We start from the raw sequence: 22,051 nt of genomic DNA on the forward strand, positions 1-22,051 counted from the left end.
TTGGGGGGAATGAGGGATTTCTGAAGGCTTAGGGTAGAGGAAACAGGGGGCTTGAAGGATACCCAGATTAGGTCAACATGCGCCGACAATGGGCTCAATCCCAGTGACGTATCTATCTTTCCATCCGTCTGTGATGGCCAGGATCAAAAGAAACATGAAGCTAATTCCGCAATCAAGGTTACCAATCCTTCAGCATTGGCCTGGAGTCTCGAGGAATCAGCATCAGGTGACATCAGAAAGCACACCTGGAGATTTAACATGGTCCCTCCACCTCCATTATCAGGGAGGTTGATCGGAGGAATTGGCTGTAAACTTGATCATGTCTCAGATCATTTACTTGAGATCCCCAAAGGTACAGGATTTCTGACCCTTAGGGCACAATCCTAAGCAGGTCTACTCAGTAAGTCCTATTTTGTTCAATGGGGCTTATTCTCAGGGAAGTGTGGTTAGGATTGCAGCCTTAGATATGCAAGACTGATGGTTCAATTGCATGTTAAAGAGAGTCCATAATGTGCCACTGTGGGTTTTCAAGGTTGGGGCAGCTGCGGAGTGAGGTGGAACAGCGGCAAAGAGATAGAGGGGCTTTAATACTTTATACCAGGTTGGGCATCCCTTATCCGAAGTGCTTGGGATCAGAAGCATTTTGGATATGGGATTTTTCCTTATTTTGGAATACTTGCATATACTTAATGAGAGATCTTGGGGAAGAGGCCCAAGTCTAAACTAGAAATTCATTTATGTTTCATACACGCCTTATGCAATTAGCCCGAAGATAATTTTATACAATGTTTTTAAAATTTTGTGCATTTTGCGCAACCCATCGCATGAGGTCAGGTGTGGGATTTTCCGCTTGTGGCATCATGTCGGCGCTCAAAAAAGTTGTGGTTTTCAGAACACTTTGGATTTCAGGTTTCCGGATAAGAGATGCCCAACCAGTATCCTTTGCCACAGTTCCGGATCTGACCATGATTTCCCTACTGGTGCAGTAATTTAGTCAGAAAAATGCCTTTGAAATTTTCTTGGTCAGTCTGACATTATTTAGTGCGCTGCTTTTCAAAGCAACCAAGTTTTCCGTGTGGCTCACATAGCAAAGAAATAATTTGCCGGAGCAGAAGCTTCAAAGTGCGTCCCTGTCTCTTGCTTTTGTGATTACCACAGGTAGTATTTTCAGTATTTATTAACTAGAAGAAAGCAATGTCCTGTTTGCTCTTCAGAGAGAGAGAAAGAGAAAAATTAGGACTCTAGTATACAAAGAAAGACATGTTGGGAACCTTGGGAAAAAGTTCTACTCTGGATTCCCATGGCGCTGCTTGCTCACCTTTCTGATGGTGCTTCCTGATGAACCTGTGGCATGATCTCTCCCTTCCCTGCTTATTTTCCACAGGTCCTGTTTCCTGCCTGACCGTGGCTGTTCCAGTACGTTCTGTGAACACCACAGTTGGTGGGAACATCACTCTTGTCTGCACCTATACGACAAGCATAGCCCCGTCAAACCTTGCCATCGAGTGGAGTTTTTACAGTCGCAAACAGATGGGCATCAAACTAGTAAGGAGCAGATCTTAATATCTAAATTGTCATTTGTTGCCTGATCTACTGCTTTGGATTCCAAATTGGGCAGCTATTGAAAGCAGGCTGTTGAAAATGTATTTTGAAAACCACTTCATGTTTACTGAGGAACATCCAAGTAGAAAAAAAATTCCTTGTGAGTGAGCTTGTTAGGGAAGGGTCAATGCCTTGGTAGTAGACTACACACCCTGGTACATGGAGGGTCCCAGGTTCAATCCCTGGCATCCTCGGTTAAAGCATTTCAGGTTCAGAACACATGGTGTCAGTTTGTTGGGAGGCCTGGGAAAGAGTCCTACACTGGGTTCCCATGGCCACCCCCAGCTCACTTCCCGATGGCACATTGGGTATTGTCACCTGGCCAACTGGGAGCTCTGATGGTCGAGGACCCTCGACTAGGACCCAACTTGATTGACACAACTCATAAATTCATACTACTTTTAATAGATGTGTTGACCCTTAAGGTATCCTTTTTGATTTAGTACTTGGATTTTGATTTTTGCAAATAGCATGTGCAGAAGTGCATAACTGTGATGGAGCAATGAGATGGGTTTAAGCAATGGCGTCCTTCGTCATCTATCTGTGGATGTGCCAGATCGAGATTTGTAAACTGATATGGAGATCCTGTCAGTGAGGGATGGAAGGAGGGTGCTCTTTGCAACTAGAGGACTCAGCTCTGGGGCCTTTTTCTCATATGTATTTTTCACATTTTTATACCACCCTTTCTACAAGGAGCTCACGGTTCTTCCCCTCCATTTGCCCTCACAACAACCCTGTGGGGTAGGTGGGCCGAGAGATAGTGACTGGCTCCAGGTCACCCAAGAAGTTTCGTGACCGAGAAGGGATTTGAATCTGGGTTTTCCAGGACTAAGTCCAACACCAGAACCACTACACCAACCTGGCTTTCCAGGACTTTGAAAATCAATAAGAACACCTTGAGCATGTTACATGGTGAATTTCCCTATTGGGCAGTTTCAGGAAGTAGGGGGAAGTGCATTCAGAACAGAAGTGTGATTTGGGAGAGCTGGCATTCCAGTGTGGTGTCAGAAATATGTTCCTGTCAGCAGGTCAGGTCCAGGCCAAGATCTCTGGACGCCTGAAGCGGCATTTCAAATGCTGTCCCCCACCCGATGACGCGCCAGCCTCTGCCCCTCCTACTCTCCAGTGTTCTAGAGCATCATTCCCTCCCCGCCCCATTTCCTCTTCCTCTCTGTCTTCTTCTTCCCTTTCCAATCCAAGGTTGAAAGAGGAGGAACAGAGGTGACAAGTAGGCCGACAGAGATGGGCACCCCCAACTAATTTGCTGCCTGATGCCGCCGCTTCAGTTGCCCTCCTGGGTGGGCCAGCCCTGCCTGGTGATATGTCCAACCCCAGTTGCCATTGAAAGAAGGAGAGCTTGTTTTAAGAACAGGGAGACCGATTAGTTTTTAAAAAGCTGATGAGACCCAAAGTGAAGCGGTTTCTGTGACACCAAAGCCAAAACTGTCCAGGAAGCAGACTGTGGCAGGTGGGAGGAGTCCACTCTCACACCCACTCTTCCTTCCTCTCCTACCCCCTTGCTTTAATTGGAGCAGAAAAAAAACTGTGGGGGTGGATGGGGTGTAGGGGGCTACAGCATCTTCAAGACAGAGTGGCTGGCTAGGTCTGGAGAGTGATGAAACCTACGGTGGAGCAGGGACACTAAATTTCAAGACAGCCGTTCTGTACTCATCCGACAAAGAACTTTCTGAACTCCTCCCTCACACCCAGAATTATAAAGTTTAAGAATTTGCATGGTGGTTAGGGGTTGTGTTATCAGCATCACACGTGGCAGAGAGGAGAATGGTGTTGGAGAAACTCTAGACCACTGTTCTTTCCCCTACACTTCCTTTCCCTTTCCCTGGGACCATACAGAGCTTAAATCTTGCGCTTTCAAACTCTGGGAACAATGTTTGATGCGACAACGGGATGCTGCCAGGGATTTGTCATCATTAAATAGGTGGGTGAAGTTTGTGGCGTAACAAAATCAACCGTAGAGGGGGCACGCCCAGCCCTTCAGAGGTTGTGTGTGGCCTCCCGGCCTCCCAGAATTCCTTGCAGGTGTGATCAGAAGTCACTTCCAGTTCTCACTGGTGACATCCAGTTGCATCCGGAGCTTTCCAAGGCACGGGGAAGCTGCGCGCAGCCTCTCCACACCTCTTGGACACCACTGGAACTCATCAGTGCAAACCAGAAGTGGCTTCCGGTTGTGTCCGGGAGGTGATCCTCCAGCTATGGGGACTTTGCATCCGCAGATACTCAAATCCACAGTTGTCGAGCCCTTGGATAACGAGGGCCCGCTATATGCGATCTGAGACAACAGTCTCAGTTGGCATCACGAACGGACCAGCCCTATGTAGACCTGAAAGCTTTGCACAAGAGAGACTTGTTAAAGAGCAGTGCGAAGATTGCAATGCATAAGTGAACATGAGAACTGAATCAGGCCATAGGCCCACCTAGTCCAGTTTCCTGTATCTCACAGCGGCCCACCCAATGCCCCAGGGAGCACACCAGATAACAAGAGACCTGCAAGGCTTCCTGGGAATTGTAGTTAAGAACATAAGAACAGCCCCACTGGATCAGGCCATAGGCCCACCTAGTCCAGCTTCCTGTATCTCACAGCGGCCCACCCAATGCCCCAGGGAGCATTTGGTGATGTGTTTTGCTTAAAACACAAAAGTGATGTGTTTGCTTAAATAGTGTAGACTTGGCAAACGTTGGGTTTAAAGCACCTGGCAAGCCTCAGTCAGCTATAAGCTTCTTTTGGAATATCTTTCCCCTCCAAGGTCATTCCACTGACTCTTTGAGAGCTGCCCTGACTGAGAAAGTTGCTCTGTGTTTTGTGTGCAAAGTCAAAGTCGCGCCAAACATTTAGACCACCGCATTTCTACTCAAATGCAGCAGCCCCCGTGCCACTATATGGCTGAAAAGTCCATCAGTCATTGCCGAAAGACGGTGTATATGACAGATGCACGGGGATGGTGTAGCTGGCGATACAAGGTAAGACCAATTCATCTACAAAAAGCACAAGAGTTTACTTTGGCACTTAATGTTGCGACTGATGTGCTGCTATTGATCTGGACTGAAGGTTCGTCAAAGGAATGGTTCAGATCCACTTTCACGCCCTTACATTATACCTGGAGGACATTTATTTTTGTCTCAAGAATGGTTATCTTCGGGGCCGGCCCACCCAAAAGACCAACTTAAGACAATTGCCTCAGGTAGAAAATTAGTGGGGAGGTCCACCCATTCGCCACCACTGCCCTCCCTCCTTCCGCTTCTACACCCTGGATTGGAAAAGGAAGAGAGGGAACAGAGCAGAGGAGGAAGTCTAAAGAAGCATGGCTTTAGCCACTCTAGCCTATCATTCTCTTCTCTTCCACATTTCCTCTCTGACTCTATTCCTCTCTTCCTTTTCCAATCCAGGGAGTGAGAGAAACGAAAGGTTGGTGCATCACTGTGGGGGGGGGGGTGGGGTAGCATTTTATAAAGAGGGCAGCATTTGGCCTGCTACCTCAAACTCTGAAAGGTCTCAGGCCAGCCTCGGGTTTCTCTTTTTCCAGTGAAATGCTGCACTTCAATTTTTATCCCGGTTTTTAACCTGATTCAGTTTAATTAATGTTGTAGGAACATTAATTTATCATCCTGCTCGCACTAAATAGCAATGTCTTGATGGATAACCATTTGCATAGCTACCCTACGGCCTGGATGTTGGTTTGATATGAGTTTAACTGTCCTGGCTTCCTCCAAAAATTTATGAGAGACGTAGTTTGGATAGGTCAGAGAGTGAGCATCAGGAGGGCCTGGAGACTTGAACTCACCACCCTCAGGGACACACAATCAGTTCTCTTTGTATGTGGATTTGCTATCTGCAAATTCGCTTATCCACGAGGGACGGAATTTCTACCTCCCTCTTGTTATCTGCACCTTTTCACATTATCTACTATGCAGAGACCTTCCAGAGACTTCAGGTACCTTCAGAATGGCACCTGTGACCACCATGGACTCCTTTAAAAAGGTTGGTGGAAGCTTCCACCAGCCATTTTAAAGGGGCCCACATCATTTTGAATGTCCTACAGCAGGGGTGCTCACACTTTTTTGGCTCGAGAGCTGCTTTGAAACCCAGCAAGGCCCGGAGATCTACCAGAGTTTTTTTTACAATGTTCGCACCATCATAACATATAACATTTATGTGTACAATGTATGTTGGTGTACCTTGAGCCCCACTGAGTATAACAGGACTTACTCCTGAGTAGACATGCCTAGGATTAGGCTGTGAGGCTGCAATCCTAGCCACACTTACCTGGGAGTAAGCCCCATTGAGTACAATGGGCCTTACTCCCGGCGTTTCCTCCCAGAGGCACCTGAAGGGGGGGGTCGGCACTCCGCGATCTACTCATTTTGCCTCGCAATCTACCGGTAGATCGTGATCCACCTATTGAGCACCCCTGTCCTACAGCCTCTGGAAGGTCTTGGCAGCATTCAGAGACCTTTTGGCACTTTCTGCTATGCCCTGCTGGTTTCCTGAGGTCTCAGCTGGATTCTATTGATGGCAGGGAAGGTACTTCTTCTCCCCTAGGGAACCCCTCTCACTTAACCCCATTGATCCTATGGGATCAATGGTTCCTTATCTGCAAACTGGCTATCCACTAGGGTTTCCAGAAGCCTAACCCTAGTAGATAACGAGAACTGACGGGATGTCTTTGCCTTCACATTTTTGTTCCCAGCTATTTTTGCCTTCAGCTCCTTAACCGCTGCATTACAGGTCACAATTAATTCACACGTTCCACCGGTTGATTTTAATACCTGTTTCCTGATTGGCTTTAATTAGCACTTGGTCTATTTTGGTGAGGCAATTATTGTCTCTATTTAGAATCAGAGAAGGGGAGAGAAATGGGATTTATGTGCAAAAAAATAAAAGAGTTTGGTGAACTGAGCAAGCAGCCTGACCTTTGCATTTATGGGGTAGAAACCCCAACCTTGCCCCCCAACAATGTTAAGATATGCTGGATACGGAGGGATATTCAATTGATAGGGACTGTCTTGAGGACATTTGATTTATCTCATCGTTGAATAGCCTTGAACGAAATGAGAACCATCCCTTATTCTTTGTAGTTCGGGGTAGGGGGAGGAATGAATGCTACATTTGGGGAAACTGATTTCTTCATTCTCCATTACGGGTTACAAGCCATGATGCGTATGTGCAAGCTCCTGATTTTAGAAATGGGCTATGTCAGATGCAAGGGAGGGCACCAGGATGCAGGTCTCTTGTTATCTGGTGTGCTCCCTGGGGCATTTGGTGGGCCGCTGTGAGATCCAGGAAGCTGGACTAGATGGACCTATGGCCTGATCCAGCGGGGCTGTTCTTAGGTTCTCTCCCGGTGTCTTCCTACCCAGTTTGATTAGAATAAGCTGCTGGGCAATGGAGGAGAGGAGATGGAGGCAGTAACTGGTGTGCTTGTGTGTAAACTTAATTTGGGGTGTTGACATCACCACATCACTTCTGGGTTCTCCTGGAAGAGAAGGTGGTGGCGGCAGTTAAGAAGAAGGAATAGGGCAGCAGCAGGATCGTAGAAACAGGAGGAGGTGGCAGTGGTGGTCTCCTTGGTTGGCAACCTGCAGTCTCGAAAGACTATGGTATAAGCCTACAGCACCCGGTATTCCCAAGTGGTCTCCCATCCAAGTACTAACCAGGCCTGACCCTGCTTAGCTACTGAGATCATGGTATAAGCCTACAGCACCCGGTATTCCCAGGCAGTCTCCCATCCAAGTACTAACCAGGCCTGACCCTGCTTAGCTTCCGAGATCATGGTATAAGCCTACAGCACCCGGTGTTCCCAGGCGGTCTCCCATCCAAGTACTAACCAGGCCTGACCCTGCTTAGCTTCCGAGGTCATGGTATAAGCCTACAGCACCCGGTATTCCCAGGCGGTCTCCCATCCAAGTACTAACCAGGCCTGACCCTGCTTAGCTTCCGAGGTCATGGTATAAGCCTACAGCACCCGGTATTCCCAGGCGGTCTCCCATCCAAGTACTAACCAGGCCTGACCCTGCTTAACTTCCGAGGTCATGGTATAAGCCTACAGCACCCGGTATTCCCAAGCGGTCTCCCATCCAAGTACTAACCAGGCCTGACCCTGCTTAGCTTCCGAGGTCGTGGTATAAGCCTACAGCACCCGGTATTCCCAAGCGGTCTCCCATCCAAGTACTAACCAGGCCTGACCCTGCTTAGCTACTGAGATCAGACGAGATCAGGCATGTGCAAGGTAACAGTTGCCTCCTTATACCTGCGACTACCCTGCCACCATCTTGCATGAGCCTCACATGGCACTCCCTTAGAGCCTGGCACCTGGGGCAACCCATCCTCACTTGCTGTGCCACTGCCTGGTGGCAGGCCACTCAAGGTGGCAGCCAGGCAGGCGTTGCGATGGCAACCTCCCTGCCTCTCCCAGTCTGCTGCTGGAAGCAACCTGGTCCTAATAAGGTTTGCACAGTCTCACCTGGATCATGCGATAGTCCTGAGTCCCCCTGTGATTTTTGTCCTTTTCCATGCCATGCTTTCGAAGTTCGGAAAGTGCTGTTGGAGTACCTAGAGGAGCCCCAAGCAACAGCCCCAAGCAACAGCTTTCAGCTAGAAGACCTTTATTTTAAAATTTTTTCCCCCACTGCATTAATCAACGGCCCTTGGGTGTAGCTTGCCTTCGGTCAACAGACTTGTGCAGATAACATTGATGAAAGGGGTTACTCTGCCCAGTTGCACAAGCATTTCTGCGTGTACCCACGCAATCGGCTGATCCGTAAAGTAAACGGAATCTTGCTGCTGCCCCTGGGCAGGGATTGCTCATGGCCACTGAAACTGGCAGGGCATTTTCAGTACAGTTGGATGGACAACAGAAAGGCAGTGGGGAGCTTTGTTCATTTCCCGTGGAGCTTTCCTGGTCCGCTCTGATCATCCGGGTGTCACGCAGTGCAACGCTCTGGATCGCACAGGGAAGTTTCCGAAGCTTCGGTGACTCCGTGCGGGCTGCAGCAGTTCTGACCTGCTTGCGGTGTGGCTTGGTCCACGTCATACTGAGAGTCAAATGCAGCTACTGCAACGCTGGTAGGAAGGCTCTCAATGCCACTGAAGCATTTGACAGGGTCTGTGTAGGGTCAGGAAGCTGGGGGGACCTGGGGCAAATCCCTGTATCGGATCCCTTATCAGTGGCGTCACTAGGGTTTGCATCACCTGGTGCGGGAGGTCAGCGCATTACCCCATGATAGACCTCCTCCCGTGTGGTGGGAGGGGCAATGACCTGGGTGGGGGGCATGGTGATGCACCATCGTCCCGCCTCCCGGGTTTTTTTGGCTATAACTTTTGATAGAATCAAGATATTTCAACGTGATTCATTTCACTGCATTCTGCATGAAATTACACATCAGATGATATCTAACATGGTGGTATTGTTCAAAAATAACAAGGTTTTAAAAAAATTGGCCAGTAGTGGTGTCGCAGTATCACAGACCCGGTGCAAACTGCACCTCCCGCACCTCCCTCGTGATGCCACTGCCTCTTGTGGTTCCCTCCTGCCATTCCAGATGGGGGGAGCAAAAAAGAGGCAAATGCCCCACCCGGAATGGCTCCGAAGGGGAACGGCCGCTTGCACGGCGTGTTCGGGCACCTGCAAAACTTAGTGCCTTGCACCCCCTCTAGCTATGCCATTGTATAATCACTTGTCGTGTGATGCTTGAAATCTAAATATTCTGACAATTTTTAAACTATTATTGATCGTGAATCGCTTTCTGGGCATTTTTTGGTGTGAAAAAAGCAGGGTGTGCGTATGCATTTAAATAAATGAATGCATTTATTTATTTATTTGCAGTAATAAATAAATAAATAAATAAATAAATAAATAAATAAATAAAAGCAGTATATGTGCTTTTATGCTGCTTTTATATATATAAAAGTTATATATAATATATAAATATATAAAATATATATTATTTTATAAATATTATAAAATATATTTATATTATAAATATTATAAAATATATTCATATTATAAATATTATAAATTATATAATATAATTTATAATTATAAATGTTATAAATATAAAATAATATAAATATTTTAAAATATATATTATATATATATATATATATATATATATATATATATATATATATATATAATATAAAATTTATATAATATATATATAAGTACATATAAAATATATGCTTATATATATATAAAAGCATAAAAGCAGTATATACATGCACACATACTGCTTTTATTTATTTATTGCTGCAAATAAATAAATAAATGCCTTCATTAATTCATGTACCTTTTCCTGTTCCGGAGATTAACCTTCAATTTTGTGCCACAGATTTATTATTCCACGGGTAGCCAGTCATATTCCTATGGCGAGTTTAAGGGCAGGATCCAAGGAGTCAACACCACAGGAACGGCAACCATCACTATCTTCAACATGCAGCCTTCGGACACGGGGGTCTATGCCTGCGAAGTCTTCAATCCTGCAGAAGGGCAGAGTTCGAAATCAATCGCCGTCAGCGTTTTGGGTATTTATCTCCCAATTCACCTGCATGACGTCCTTCATACTCGTTCACACTCAGGTTGAATTTAGGTCTCAACTGCCCTTCCAAAAATGATTCAAATTAAACCCTGCAGCTCCTAAGGCCAGCCCTGACCTCGAGAATTAGTGCAGATGCTGACAGAGACATTTACCATGGTGTTACAGCAGGATTCCACCAAGAGCTTAAAGTGACGTGCATACTTTTGCTGTTTGCTTTCCAGCTCCCCCTTCCCAGCTCCAGTGTGGCTTCAGCACCTCCCCGGAGATCGGTCACAACATCGCTCTCTCTTGCAGCGCGAAAATCGGGCTGCCGCCTCCGACCTACGTGTGGCACAGAGTATCTGGAGACACAGTCAAGCCTGTGACCGAATCATACAGTGAGTGGGATTTGCCAGCTCCTCTGGATAATGTGCAGACCCTGAAATGTGATGAAACAAGGCAGATATCTGAAAAATAAAAGGCAGGGCCAGAACTATTGAGTGGGAAGGGAGCTTTGGGTCACTGGAGATGGATAAGCTCTTGTCCTGGAACAGAATGTTCTATAGCAGGGATGACAAACTCGTTTAATTCAGAGGGGCAAACAGGATTCAGGATGCTGGCTGGAGACTGGAAGTGATGTCATTCAGCAAGAAGTGATGTCATTCAGCAGGTCAGGACCAGAAATAAGCACTTCTTTCTCACTAAGGAACTCTTAGCTGCAAATGACACAAGAGAAAATACACAAATCTTGATCCTATTTTCAAGATATGGGAGAGCCCAACTATCACGTGGGTTGCCCTTTTATCAGTGACATCTCAGCACAGTTCAGCAGCTGAGAGCAGCTGATGGTGGTGCTGGGAGAGAAAGAGTTTCCAGGGGCCACATTTGCTCCATGGGCCTTATGTTTGGTACCTCTGGTCTATACCCAAATTCCTCTGGTGTTATATTTTTAAACACTCCATCTATTATTGAAAATCTTCAACAAGCAAGATGTCACAACTTGGTGGTTAAATTGCCTGCAGCTCCAGGTCCGGCAGATAAAAATGTCTGGTCTGTATCCTTGCCAAAGGGCCACTGCCACTCAATGGGCCCAATCCTATTGAGCCTCTGCACCACCAGATCATGCATTCTGGTGGTGCACTGTGCCCAGTAAGCCAGCATGGGTGGTGGGTGGGGGGTGGGACAGATTTTCTGGGCTGTCTCTTCCCCATCCACATTCCCACCCCTACCTGGTCCAGCCCTGTGGTTAAAGGACCAACATCATGCCAGAATGGGAAGACCTTTATTCTCCCTATGCCTTGATAGTCTGGGGTGGTGGTGGTGGAAGGACCAGATGTTCAACCATGCATTGGCCGAAAGGGGCTGGTAGCTGCTCCCCTTCCAGGATTGTGATGGGGTAGCTGGAGTCCGAAATAGTCTAGTCCCCTGATCACTTTGGTTGCCTTCTTCTGCACTTCTGTGTATGCGCAACCTCCTGATTTTAGAAATGGGCTATGTCAGAATGCCAATGCAAGGGAAGGCACCAGGATGCAGGTCTCTTGTTATCAGGTGTGCTCCCTGGGGCATTTGGTGGGCCGCTGTGAGATACAGGAAGCTGGACTAGGTGGGCCTATGGCCTGATCCAGTGGGGCTGTTCTTATGTTCTTAACTACAATTCCCAGGAAGCCTTGCAGGTCTCTTATTATCTGGTGTGCTCCCTGGGGCATCTGGTGGGCCGCTGTGAGATACAGGAAGCTGGACTAGATGGGCCTATGGCCTGATCCAGTGAGGCTGTTCTTATGTTCACTTTTCATGCCTTTCTTGCAAGAGTTTGTCTTGCTTAATGCGCCACCAAGAGATGACAGTCAGTGGGAGTTAAGTGAGTGTTCCAATTTCCACCACACACTCATTTCACAACCTTTTTATTACAGATTCTCAAACCGGCCTCTTTGTCATTGGTAACCTGACTAGTTTTGAAGAAGGCTACTACCAGTGCACAGCGATGAACTCCCTTGGGAACACCACCTGTCAAACCGACGTCACTATGAAACGTGAGTTTACTGTGGTTACCTTAACCTTATCGTGCTTGTTTTAGAAATCATTAAATGATGTGAAATGAAGCATTGAACCTGGCACTGATTTGGCTACGGGCCTTGGCTTTCTTTGGAAAAAAGGAAGGACCAACAGGTAAGTGACATGGGCAGCCCTGTATATATTACTGCAATGAAGGACCAACAGGCAAGTGATGTTTACAGCCGCACAGGCAACCATAGCCAGGTCTGACTGTCATCAATATAACAACAATTTCCAAATGGTCTCCAAGGGCTGCACCCATACAGTGCATTGCAGTAGTCTAACTTTAATGCACAGGCAACCATAGCCAGATCTGATTGTCCTCAATATAACAGCAGGCTGTAAATACAATAAGCAAATCAACTGGAAGAGGACTAGCTTTTTTGTCTTTGTTCAGATTCAGAGAGTGGGATTATTGTGGGAGCCTTAATTGGAGCCATTTTGGCCGCCGCTCTGATCTGTGGCATCGTCTGGTTTTTAACATCGAGGGAAAAGAAAAAGAAGAGAAATGAGAAAATTGCTGCTAGCGGGATGCAGTAAGTTTTCAAGGCCCCTTTCCTGATCAAGTCCTTACCCAAGCTGGCTTCCCTCTAATGGGAAGACTGTTGCAGAGGCAGATTCAGAGCATGATGTTTGCTTCAGTGGGAGAAGCATGAAATGGAAGACCCCTGGTTTGGCACGTGTGCACTGCAAATTGCCTACAGCATTCTTCAACCTATGGGTAACCCACCCCAATGGGGTCGTGAAGCCTCATTCGGGGTTCGTGGCAGCCATTCAAAGCCTGTGCAAGGGAGGGCTTGGATCCAATCCAGTCATGGTTCTGCCTTATCAAAACTGGGTCCTTGCCTCTACTCGCTCTCTTGCTCTGCAGCTCTTAAGGCTGGACTTGCTCAGGCTGCTACCTTGCAGGGCTGTTGTTAAGACACAAGAGGTAGCGATAAATGGAGCCGGCTGGAGCAGAGTGGGTGGTGACAAGGGCAAAGGGTGGGCAGATCTAGTCACTCCCAGACCTTTTTGCCTTTCCACCTCCCTCCCAGTCCTTTAGCTAAGGGGGGCATGGGGGTAGATTGCCTCAGGTACACGCTTTGAGGGTGTGTCTTAGAGGCCTCCAAAAGGCACTTCTGGTTTTCGGTGTGGCCTCTTAAGCCACCCCCTGAAGGCATAGTACCCTGGTCCTCAGAAGTTGCCCAGTGCCCCTGGGTCTCAGAAGGCTTCCTGGACACCTCCGAAAGGCACTTCCAGAGTTTAAAGGAAACTGGAATTGCCTGTGAGAGGCCTCTGACATATGGGGGATATTAAAAATTATTGGGAGGGTGCTCCTCTATTTCTGAAGATGCTACTTTCGGCACGTGTTCTGGAAGCTCGGCTCCACCTCATCCCAGTTTCTCCCCCCCCACCCACAGGACTGTCGCACAGAAAGAGCCCCTGACTTCCGAGTACGTGGCTGTGCCCAGCCAAGAAGCAGCGCCCGTCGTCTCGGCACCCCCAAGCAAAGAGTCCAACGAAACGCGGGAATACGTGGCCCCCGAGGAATCGGAAGTTGTGGAAGAGCCTGAAAACCAGATCCAGATTCTTGAGCACCAACCCGTTGCCTAACCTCTCCCAGCGGTATTGTCGAGGGGCCTGGCCGCAACCCACCTGGCTCCTGAATTAGGAGCACCACAAGCCAGTCACATTAACTGTCGTAGTGATCCTGCAAGTGACCAAGCAGGTTCTGACACGCCAGATCCCCTTCTGGATCAGGGCCAGGCGCGCAGGGGCATGCTGGACCCAGTTCCCATGGCTTGATGAGAACAGCCAGCATTCAAGCTGCTAGATTGCAACCACATTTGCACCACTGAATAAAATCAGTACCGCCACCTGCCAGAGAGCTGGTGAAGTGCAGTAGCTAAGAGCCTGGGCGCTGAATCAAGATTTCCTCCATTCAAATCTCATCTCTGCCCTGAACCCATCTCATTTCATCCTCAGTCTTCCCCATCTGCATTATGGGGATATTGACTTACCTTACAGTGTAAGGACTACATCAAGGTCATTCACATGAAGCACTTTGCGCACTTGTTGCATCAATGCTTCTCTCCAACCCCCCTCCCCGGTGAGTGACTAGTGCTTCCAAAGTTCACCCTCTTATTCAGTGGTGCAGATTCTTGAATGCAGCTAGCCGTGGGGGTCTTGGATCAGGTGTTGTCATGTAATAAAATCAAGCTTCCCAAAGGCATATCCATGGAATTTAAAATACAATTGCATGTAGGGACTATTCTAGCAGGGACTGAGGAGCCCCCAGCAATCTCTCTCCTGCCTTTAATCACTCTTAGAATTTGTCTCGTTATGTTGGAAGAGGTGTCTTGTCCCTTTGGTGCAGGGAGAATCTGTAGTAGGGCTCTGTAGTAGAGAACCTGCTTTGTTCTGCCCAGAATCCACCCCCCCACTTCCTCTTGGGGGGGTTAGATTCTATTAGATGCTGCCCTGAGATGCATAGAATATACCAAGTGCTACCACTGCATCTGCACTTAAGCTTTGACCCTTTGAATAACAACCCGCCATCCAGAAATTGAGATGAACCTTTTCCTAGCAGAGACAGTGATAGAAAAAATTTGAAGTGCTTAATTTCTGCTCTCCAGTAGAAAGCAATATACAATCCCCTTCTGCCTTAGTAGTTATTGCTAGAGGAGCATGCACGATGCCTGGCTTGCACACTCTGCCCTTTGTACAATGTCTCATGCTGACCAGTGTCCACAGAACTCAAGATCACCGTTGAATCTCTAGTAGTCTTGCAGCGCCATCCTGTGCACAACTACTTCGAAGAAAGCCCCACTGAATTCAACAGGACTTATTCCCAAATAAGTACACATAGGATTGTAGCCCTACTTACAATTTTGTACCCTGGGAAAAACTGATAAAAGATGGCTGGGATCTTATTTGAAAGTATCTCATACTAATGTATGAAACCACAGAGCAAAACACTGACATGATCCATGTGTTTGGTGCATGAATTTGCATCTCTAATTTTGCACATCTAAAGCTCCCTAAAAAGCTGGTTTGATTTCCTTAGGGTCGATTGGTGCAATCCTAACCAGCTTTCCAGCACCGAGGTAAGGGCAACGCAGCTCCAAAGTAAGGGCAAAGTTGCCCTTACCTTAAGGAGGCCTCCGTGAGTGCCACCCAAGTGCAGGATGCAGCACATGTCCCATTGGCACATCTGTGTCAGTGCTGGAAAGTTGGTTAGGATTTGGGCCTGTTATAGTGAAAAGGCAGGTGTGGGGTGGGGGATGTTTGGTTTCTACTATGGGTAAAATTTTGTATTAAGCATTTAATTAATCTTCCTTTTCTAGATTTGGTTCAGGTTTGGAGCTACCAAAATAGTGCCTTGAACATGGGCCTCCGTACTCGGAGTATCTTTCCTCTGCATGGTTTTTTTAAAATTTGCATTTCTTACTAAAGAGTAAAACATACTCTTTCTGCTCTGCTGTAATAATGGATATTGGGCTTTTTGTGTAGTGTAGCAGAAAACAAGGATAAATTTAGAACATAGAATTGATTCTTTTGTGACTACCAAATGTAATAAAGGTTTTACTGAAATCTGAGAGTGTAATTTCTTAATAATGATGAAAATTTATAAAATAATTTATAAAAAAATTATAATGATTTTATAGCTGTTTATTATGGGAACACAATTTTTTGCTCGTTTGCAATGAAGGAAAAATTATTCAACTCATCCATGGAGCAACTGCCCCTTATACTGCTACAGCCTAGAGATTTGGGGGTGTGGTGCTGAAAATGTGAAAATGTGTCACTTTTTAAAATAAAATGACACAATAGTGAGGTATCCTGATTGGCCAGCACTGGGCAGGAAGCAAAATGGAACTGTAGGTGATCCCCCCCCCCAATCTTTAAGGTGGACATCAGGGTACAAGGTGAAGTATGAGGTGGGTCCCAGCCCTTAAGAAGCTGAATGTTAGTTTAGAGTACATAATTTCCTGTGTGTTAAAACTTCTGCAGATAATTAAGCCACACGTAACAAGACCACAGAGGTTAGGTGTTTGGGGAGGGGAAAAAAGAGAAACAATAAATTTGTCAGCACATTTGTCTTACACATGAAAGCCACAAAACCTCTTGCAGAAGCAATTTGTTTTTTTTTTTAAATTACTGCTAAATAAAAGTTAGGAAACCTGCAAGGAACAAAGTGTTTTCTGTTTAATAAGCAGGCCAATGGAGTAGGCAGGTGCCTACACAAGGTTATGAACATAATAAAGACCTTCACGGCACAGAGCATTCCCCCACCCCGAACAACAGTAAGGGACTGCTTAGAGCCACATAACACCTGTAGCTACTGAGCTAACCCACCTGTGCTCCCACAATGTTCCCTACAACCATGCTCCCCTTTGAACTAAAGTAAGGAAGATGACAACGTTGAGAGTTTTAACAACATGTAGGTTGTACAAAATTGCTTGAGTAATACTGAGTGTTGCGACTTAGGCCAAGCAAGAGGATGTATGAAAACTGCAGCCAGGATGAGGCTGTATCATCCATGGGTTCTCTTCAGAAAAACAGACTAGGACCCTGAGGTCACAGGGCAGCAAACGTACTTTAGAAAGAAGCAAAAGATTCAGCAACTAGGAACGAGAGTAGATTTGTTTGTCCGCAAAACAGGCAGGGGTGTCTAAGAGATGGTAGTGCACTGAAAATGGGGAGTTGTGGCAAGCCAAGCCAGTCCAAAGAACAGCTGGCGTTCTTCCCCACGGTCATCAGGCACGGGGCTCCAGCAGACAGATCACCGCTAGCCTTCAACTAGCCTCCTGAGTACGGATCCCAAGCCCCCCTTCGCAACTTGCAGGGGGGTCTTTTCTTCTTTGTTTTCAATAGAGATGCTTGCACCGTGTGACACCAAGAGCTTGGCTTCATCCACCCTCTCTTCGTCACAAGCTAAGTGGCTGGAAACAAGAACAAAGAAGTTACCACTTCGACACATAAAGCTAGGCAGGAAGGATTGGTCTGCCTAAAATTCTTTGTAAATTTCAAGTTGTTGTTGTTTTAATTTAAAAAAACAACAACACAGTGTCTGCTTCCTGACAGGCCACACCATCTTAGCGACACCACCTGTCCTATCACAACCCTGGCATGGCTGCATATCTGATCCTCCCTCTGTCCCCTGGGGCTTTCAAGGCACAGGGTTAGCTGATCCACACAGGATGAGGGCCTCCCTACTCTGGGGCAACGCTGGTCTTTAACCCCAAAGCTGGACCAGGTGGAACTGATGGTGGGGATGGGAGGGAGACAGCCCAGGACTTCATAAGGCATTGGAGGATGGCGATGAAAGTTCTCTGGACAGGCTACTTGAGGGTGACTCTGTGCCTGCTATGCTGGGAGTGGGTCAAGAGAATGAGCCAGGAGAAAAAAAGAAAGGTGAGGTTACCCCCTCCCCACTGTTGAACTCTGATGGGGAGATCTGGGTTGTTGGACCAGCAACACCCTCTTTTGATTCTACCCCTCTTTTGCAAGGAAGGACTTGAACAGCAAAGGGATCACACCTCTCACAGCAACCCTACGGGGTGGGGTGGGGTGGAGAAACTTACAAACAGGCTTCAAAAAACCTCACAAAGCTTTATCATTTGGGTACTAGTTATGTTCATAAGTCTAAAGTTGCAATTCCGTGTGAACTCATTTGGATATTAAACTGGATTACATGGCAGGGAGGCACTTTTGAATAAACAGGTAAGGGAGCGGGCCACGTGGCTGCAATTCCACACATGCTTATTTCTTCATCAGTTGGTCCTCACATGGAATTCCTTTCGTAAAATCCTAGGCACATCTGCTCAGAAATAAGTCCCGTTATGTTCAATGGAGCTCACTCCCAGGAAAGCATACGTAGGATTGCAGCCTGTGTCGCGTTCTGGGCACCACTTTTTAAGGAGGATGTCGACGAATGGGGTTAGAGGAGGGCAACTTAGATGGTGTCTGTTCAAGACCTGTGGGAAATGAAGTTCAGGCTGGAGGACAGAAAACTAAGGGGAGATGTGAGAGTTGTCCTCAAGCATCTGAAAAATCCATTAAAATCTCAGCTCAGAAAGGAAGTTCCTGGTCTCAAGGAAGTGGCCTCAGCATGAGAATCGCCTGGTGCTAAGAGAGATAATCTTGCTACCTCGCATGAAAGGACTGCTTGATGTGGAACAAAAGCAACCCAAATATGTTTCTACTCACAGAGCTGTGTTTCCTTCTGAGTCCTGTATATTGGGAGACGCCTTGTGCTTCAAAAGGATCTGTACCATTTTTAGGTTTCCTTTGGCTGCTGCTCTGTGCAACGGAGTCGATTTCAAGTGATCCTTTGCATCCGGATCCGCTCCCTTCTCCAGAAGCATCAGTGCGATCTTGGAGCCAGGAAAAAAGACAGTTTTCCCAACTGGATGCTTCAGGCTCAAGAGAAAGGACAAAGAGACACCTACAGAATCTTACCTCGTGCTTGTTTTTCGAGGCTGCGTAGTGCAGAGGGGTGCAGCCGTTCTGGTTAACGGCATTCACCTGAGCGCCTTTCCGAATAAGTGCTTTCACGATCGTGTCCCTGCCGGCCGAAGCAGCAATATGCAGGGGACTCCAGCCGCCCTGAGGAGGCACAAAAACAGACAAGAGTGTGAGCCTCGCAATTCAAAGGGGCAGGGAAGATACAGACTCCTTTTCTTGCAAACACACAGACGCCAAGCTCTAGTTCTCTGCATAGGTGATTATGGTTCAGTTCTCTCTAAACGATGGGGTGTGGGAAATATTACCTACCTTACAAGTTTGTTGTGCGGATGAATAAGAAATAGTATCGCTGTTTAACGCATCTAAAGCATTCAAATAATTTCAAAGGTTCCAAATTCAACTAGGCAAGGACCACGGTGACCTGGGCCGCTGGAGGGTAGGATGAAGAAGAGCTACTGCTGTGAAAGGTTTCAGTAGCAATTTCCCCTGCCCTTCCAGCTGATGAGTCTCCCAAAGGCCCCATGCAACAGTCCCTTCTCCCCTATTGGCCAACGGGAGCATCCCTGATGCCTTGGCAATGACTTGTGGGCCTCTAGGGGAGGCTCCCCATTTCCAGAGGTGTCCAGCAGCAGTGGCACAAGTTCAGTGGCTGACTTGTATTGCTGTCCAACCTGTGTTGCTAGACCTGCAGTTCACAACAAACAACTCAGGGCCCAATCCTATCCAGTTTTCCAGGCCCGGTGTAGCTGTGCCAATGGGGCATGCGCTGCATCCTATGGTGGGGAGGCAGCCACAGAGACCACCTCAAGGTATGGAAGCATTCATTCCCTTACTTTGGGGTTGCATTTTGCTTGCACCGGTGCTGGAAAATTGGATAGGATTGGGCCCTAAGTCATCACTACCAGAGCCCTGGAAAAGGACTTCGGAGGGGAGAGAAAAGATAGGGGCTGACAGTATGTTTATGACATTTTAATGGAGAACTTTCCATCTCATGCACCAACAATCACTACACCACAACAGCTCCAAGAACTATTAGATGCACAAACAAAACTTATTCAGACCATTATAACTTATTCAAAAAGTCACTTGCTTTAGGGCCCAATCCTATCCAATTTTCCAGTGCCGGTTCAGGCATGCCAAAGGGGCGTGCACTGCATCCTTTGGTGGGGAGGCAGTGACGGAGGCCTCCTCGAGGTAAGGAAACATTTGCTCCGTTACCTCTGGGCTACATTGCAACTGCACCGGTGCTGCACAGTTGGATAGGAGTGGGCCCTTAGGCACCAGCTGCAAGGACAGACAAAAGTCTGCCTGCCACATTCTGAACAGTTGCCACCAGACAAAATGAAGCACTCAATAGGCAGCTATGACCCACAGGACTCTGTCATGGTTGCCAGTCTCTTCCCATGTGTACTCTTTCCCACACCCAAACACAGAGGCCCACCAACCAAGTCTTTTGTGGTCACTCCTAAAAATTTATTTCAAGAAGTAGCCATGATAACACTGCCACTTTCCCCCCCCAACTAGGTTCTTCTAGAACAGGGGTGCCCAAACCCCGGCCCTGGGGCCACTTGCGGCCCTCGAGGCCTCTCAAGGCGGCCCTCAGAGAGCCCCCAGTCTCCAATGAGCCTCTGGCCCTCTGCAGATTTGTTGGAGCCTGCACTGGCCCGATGCATCTGCTCTCAGCATGAGGGTGACTGTTTGACCTCTCGCATGAGCTGTGGGATGAGGGCTTCCTCCACTGCTTGCTGTTTGTGATGCAGCAGCAGCAGCAAAGGAAAGGCCAGTCTTGCTTTGTGCAAGGCTTTTTACAGGCCTTGAGCTATTTCAAGACCTTCATTCATATAAGTTCATCTTTAATATAGTCGTTTATGTAAACTTATGTAAATTTATTCAAATTTTAAATGTAAATTGATTCTTTTTTTCCTCGGCCCCTGCCTGACACAGTGTCAGAGAGATGATGTGGCCCTCCTGCCAAAAACTTTGGACACCCCTGTTCTAGAACACGTACCAAAACCCAGAACTTACATCATCTTTGTCGTTCACTGGCACTCCCAAGCTCAGCAAGAAGTCCACGATGTCTGCATGTCCAGCTGAACATGCCCAGTGTAAGGCTGTCCTATTATCCTATGCACAAGACACACAAAGCAGCATTAGTGCAACTAAACACAACACTAAAATCTGAACAGATTTATGGCGCAATCCTAACCAACTTTCCAGCACTGACATAGCTGTGCCAATTTGGAATACCCTGCAACCTGCAGTGGGGAGGGAGTCAAGGGGGCCTCCTCAAGGTAAGGGCATGTTTGTTACCTTACCTTGGGATTGCACTGCGGTTAAGTCAGTGCTGGAAGATTGGTTAGGATTGCACCCTTAATGCGCAATAGATCAACTCTTTGAGGTCAGCTGTCCAAGATGGTGCCAGGGATTGAACGTGGGGTCTTCAGCAGGCAAATCAGGGGTGCTACTGCTGAGCAAATGCCCCCCCCCCCAAGAAGGAAACAACAGTCTAGGATACTGGAGAAGGAAGCTGAGACATGGCTTACGAAGGCAAAAAAAAGATTCAAGTGCCCTCCGAGCATGTGCAGAATGCATTCTTTCCCCACCAGCTATTACAAAGGAAGCTGGGGCATAGACTGTGAAGCAAGAAAAGAGATCCAAGTGCCCTCTGAGCCTGAGCATGTGCAGAATGCATTCTTCCCCAGCTACTACAAAGGAAGCTGCGGCATAGCCTGTAAAAGAAAAAAGAGAGATCCAAGTGCTCTCTGAGCATGTGCAGAATGCATTCTTCCCCAGCTATTGCAAAGGAAGCTCAGGCATAGCCTCTAAAAGAAAAAAAAAAGATCCAAGTGCCCTCTGAACATGTGCAGAATGCATTCTCTCCCCTAAAAGGAACCCCTTCCTTTCCTGGGGGCTGGAGCTCCCCACTGCTGAGATGCCTTCAGATTAAGCTTCTAGGCCCTGCCAGGCCTGACCAAGCAGCACCTGACAGCCCCAGTCCAGCCACGCCCCCTTCTTAGCCACGCCCACTTCTTCACCTGGCCGCCCCCCATTCCGAGTCACGCTCCGACTTCCGCCCCCCGCCAGCGTTGCCATGCCAACCTGATCGGCGCGCGTGGCCAGGTTCCGGTCGGCGGCCAGGCACTCCCTGAGCTCCTCCAGCCGCCCCGCGTAGGCCAGGTTGCAGAGCTCCACGTTGGACACGGAGCCGCCGTCCTCCATGGCTGGAGCCGGCCCGAGGCGAAGTGGGCCTGTCCCCGCCCACCCGCTCGACCAATGAACGCGGAGACTGCGGAGCAACTGTTCAATCGCCGCACCTCTTGTCATCCAGGCCACGCCCTCTCTCTATAGACCCGCCCACCCTCGCGTGCTTACCGGCGCGAGCGTGTGCCGCGGCTCGGCCAATCACAGCCCG

The 22,051-nt window shown here is 47.7% G+C and overlaps 2 protein-coding genes and 1 pseudogene across 2 annotated transcripts in view; 1 reads left to right on the forward strand and 2 right to left on the reverse strand.

The window, feature by feature from the left end:
- VSIG1 (V-set and immunoglobulin domain containing 1) overlaps positions 1-13,782 on the forward strand; it is a 28,581-nt gene extending 14,799 nt beyond the window's left edge. Inside the window, exons 2-7 of the mRNA XM_066640198.1 lie at positions 1,385-1,545; positions 9,949-10,141; positions 10,377-10,532; positions 12,045-12,164; positions 12,584-12,722; positions 13,590-13,782. Coding sequence (XP_066496295.1) covers positions 1,385-1,545; positions 9,949-10,141; positions 10,377-10,532; positions 12,045-12,164; positions 12,584-12,722; positions 13,590-13,782 — 962 coding nt within the window. The remainder of the gene's footprint in view (positions 1-1,384; positions 1,546-9,948; positions 10,142-10,376; positions 10,533-12,044; positions 12,165-12,583; positions 12,723-13,589) is intronic.
- LOC136663405 (5S ribosomal RNA) lies at positions 7,746-7,859 on the reverse strand (annotated as a pseudogene).
- A 2,577-nt stretch (positions 13,783-16,359) lies between the features above and the next one.
- PSMD10 (proteasome 26S subunit, non-ATPase 10) lies at positions 16,360-21,892 on the reverse strand. The gene is made up of 5 exons (XM_066640080.1): positions 21,739-21,892; positions 20,665-20,763; positions 18,634-18,780; positions 18,382-18,548; positions 16,360-17,114 (listed from the first exon to the last, which is right to left on the reverse strand). The coding sequence occupies exons 1-5, from the start codon at positions 21,856-21,858 to the stop codon at positions 16,961-16,963; spliced, it is 687 nt and encodes a 228-aa protein (XP_066496177.1). The 5' UTR covers positions 21,859-21,892; the 3' UTR covers positions 16,360-16,960.
- Positions 21,893-22,051: the final 159 nt, after the last annotated feature.

The sequence above is a fragment of the Tiliqua scincoides genome, chromosome 12 (assembly GCF_035046505.1).
Source record: "Tiliqua scincoides isolate rTilSci1 chromosome 12, rTilSci1.hap2, whole genome shotgun sequence".
Taxonomy (NCBI): Eukaryota; Metazoa; Chordata; class Lepidosauria; order Squamata; family Scincidae; genus Tiliqua; species Tiliqua scincoides.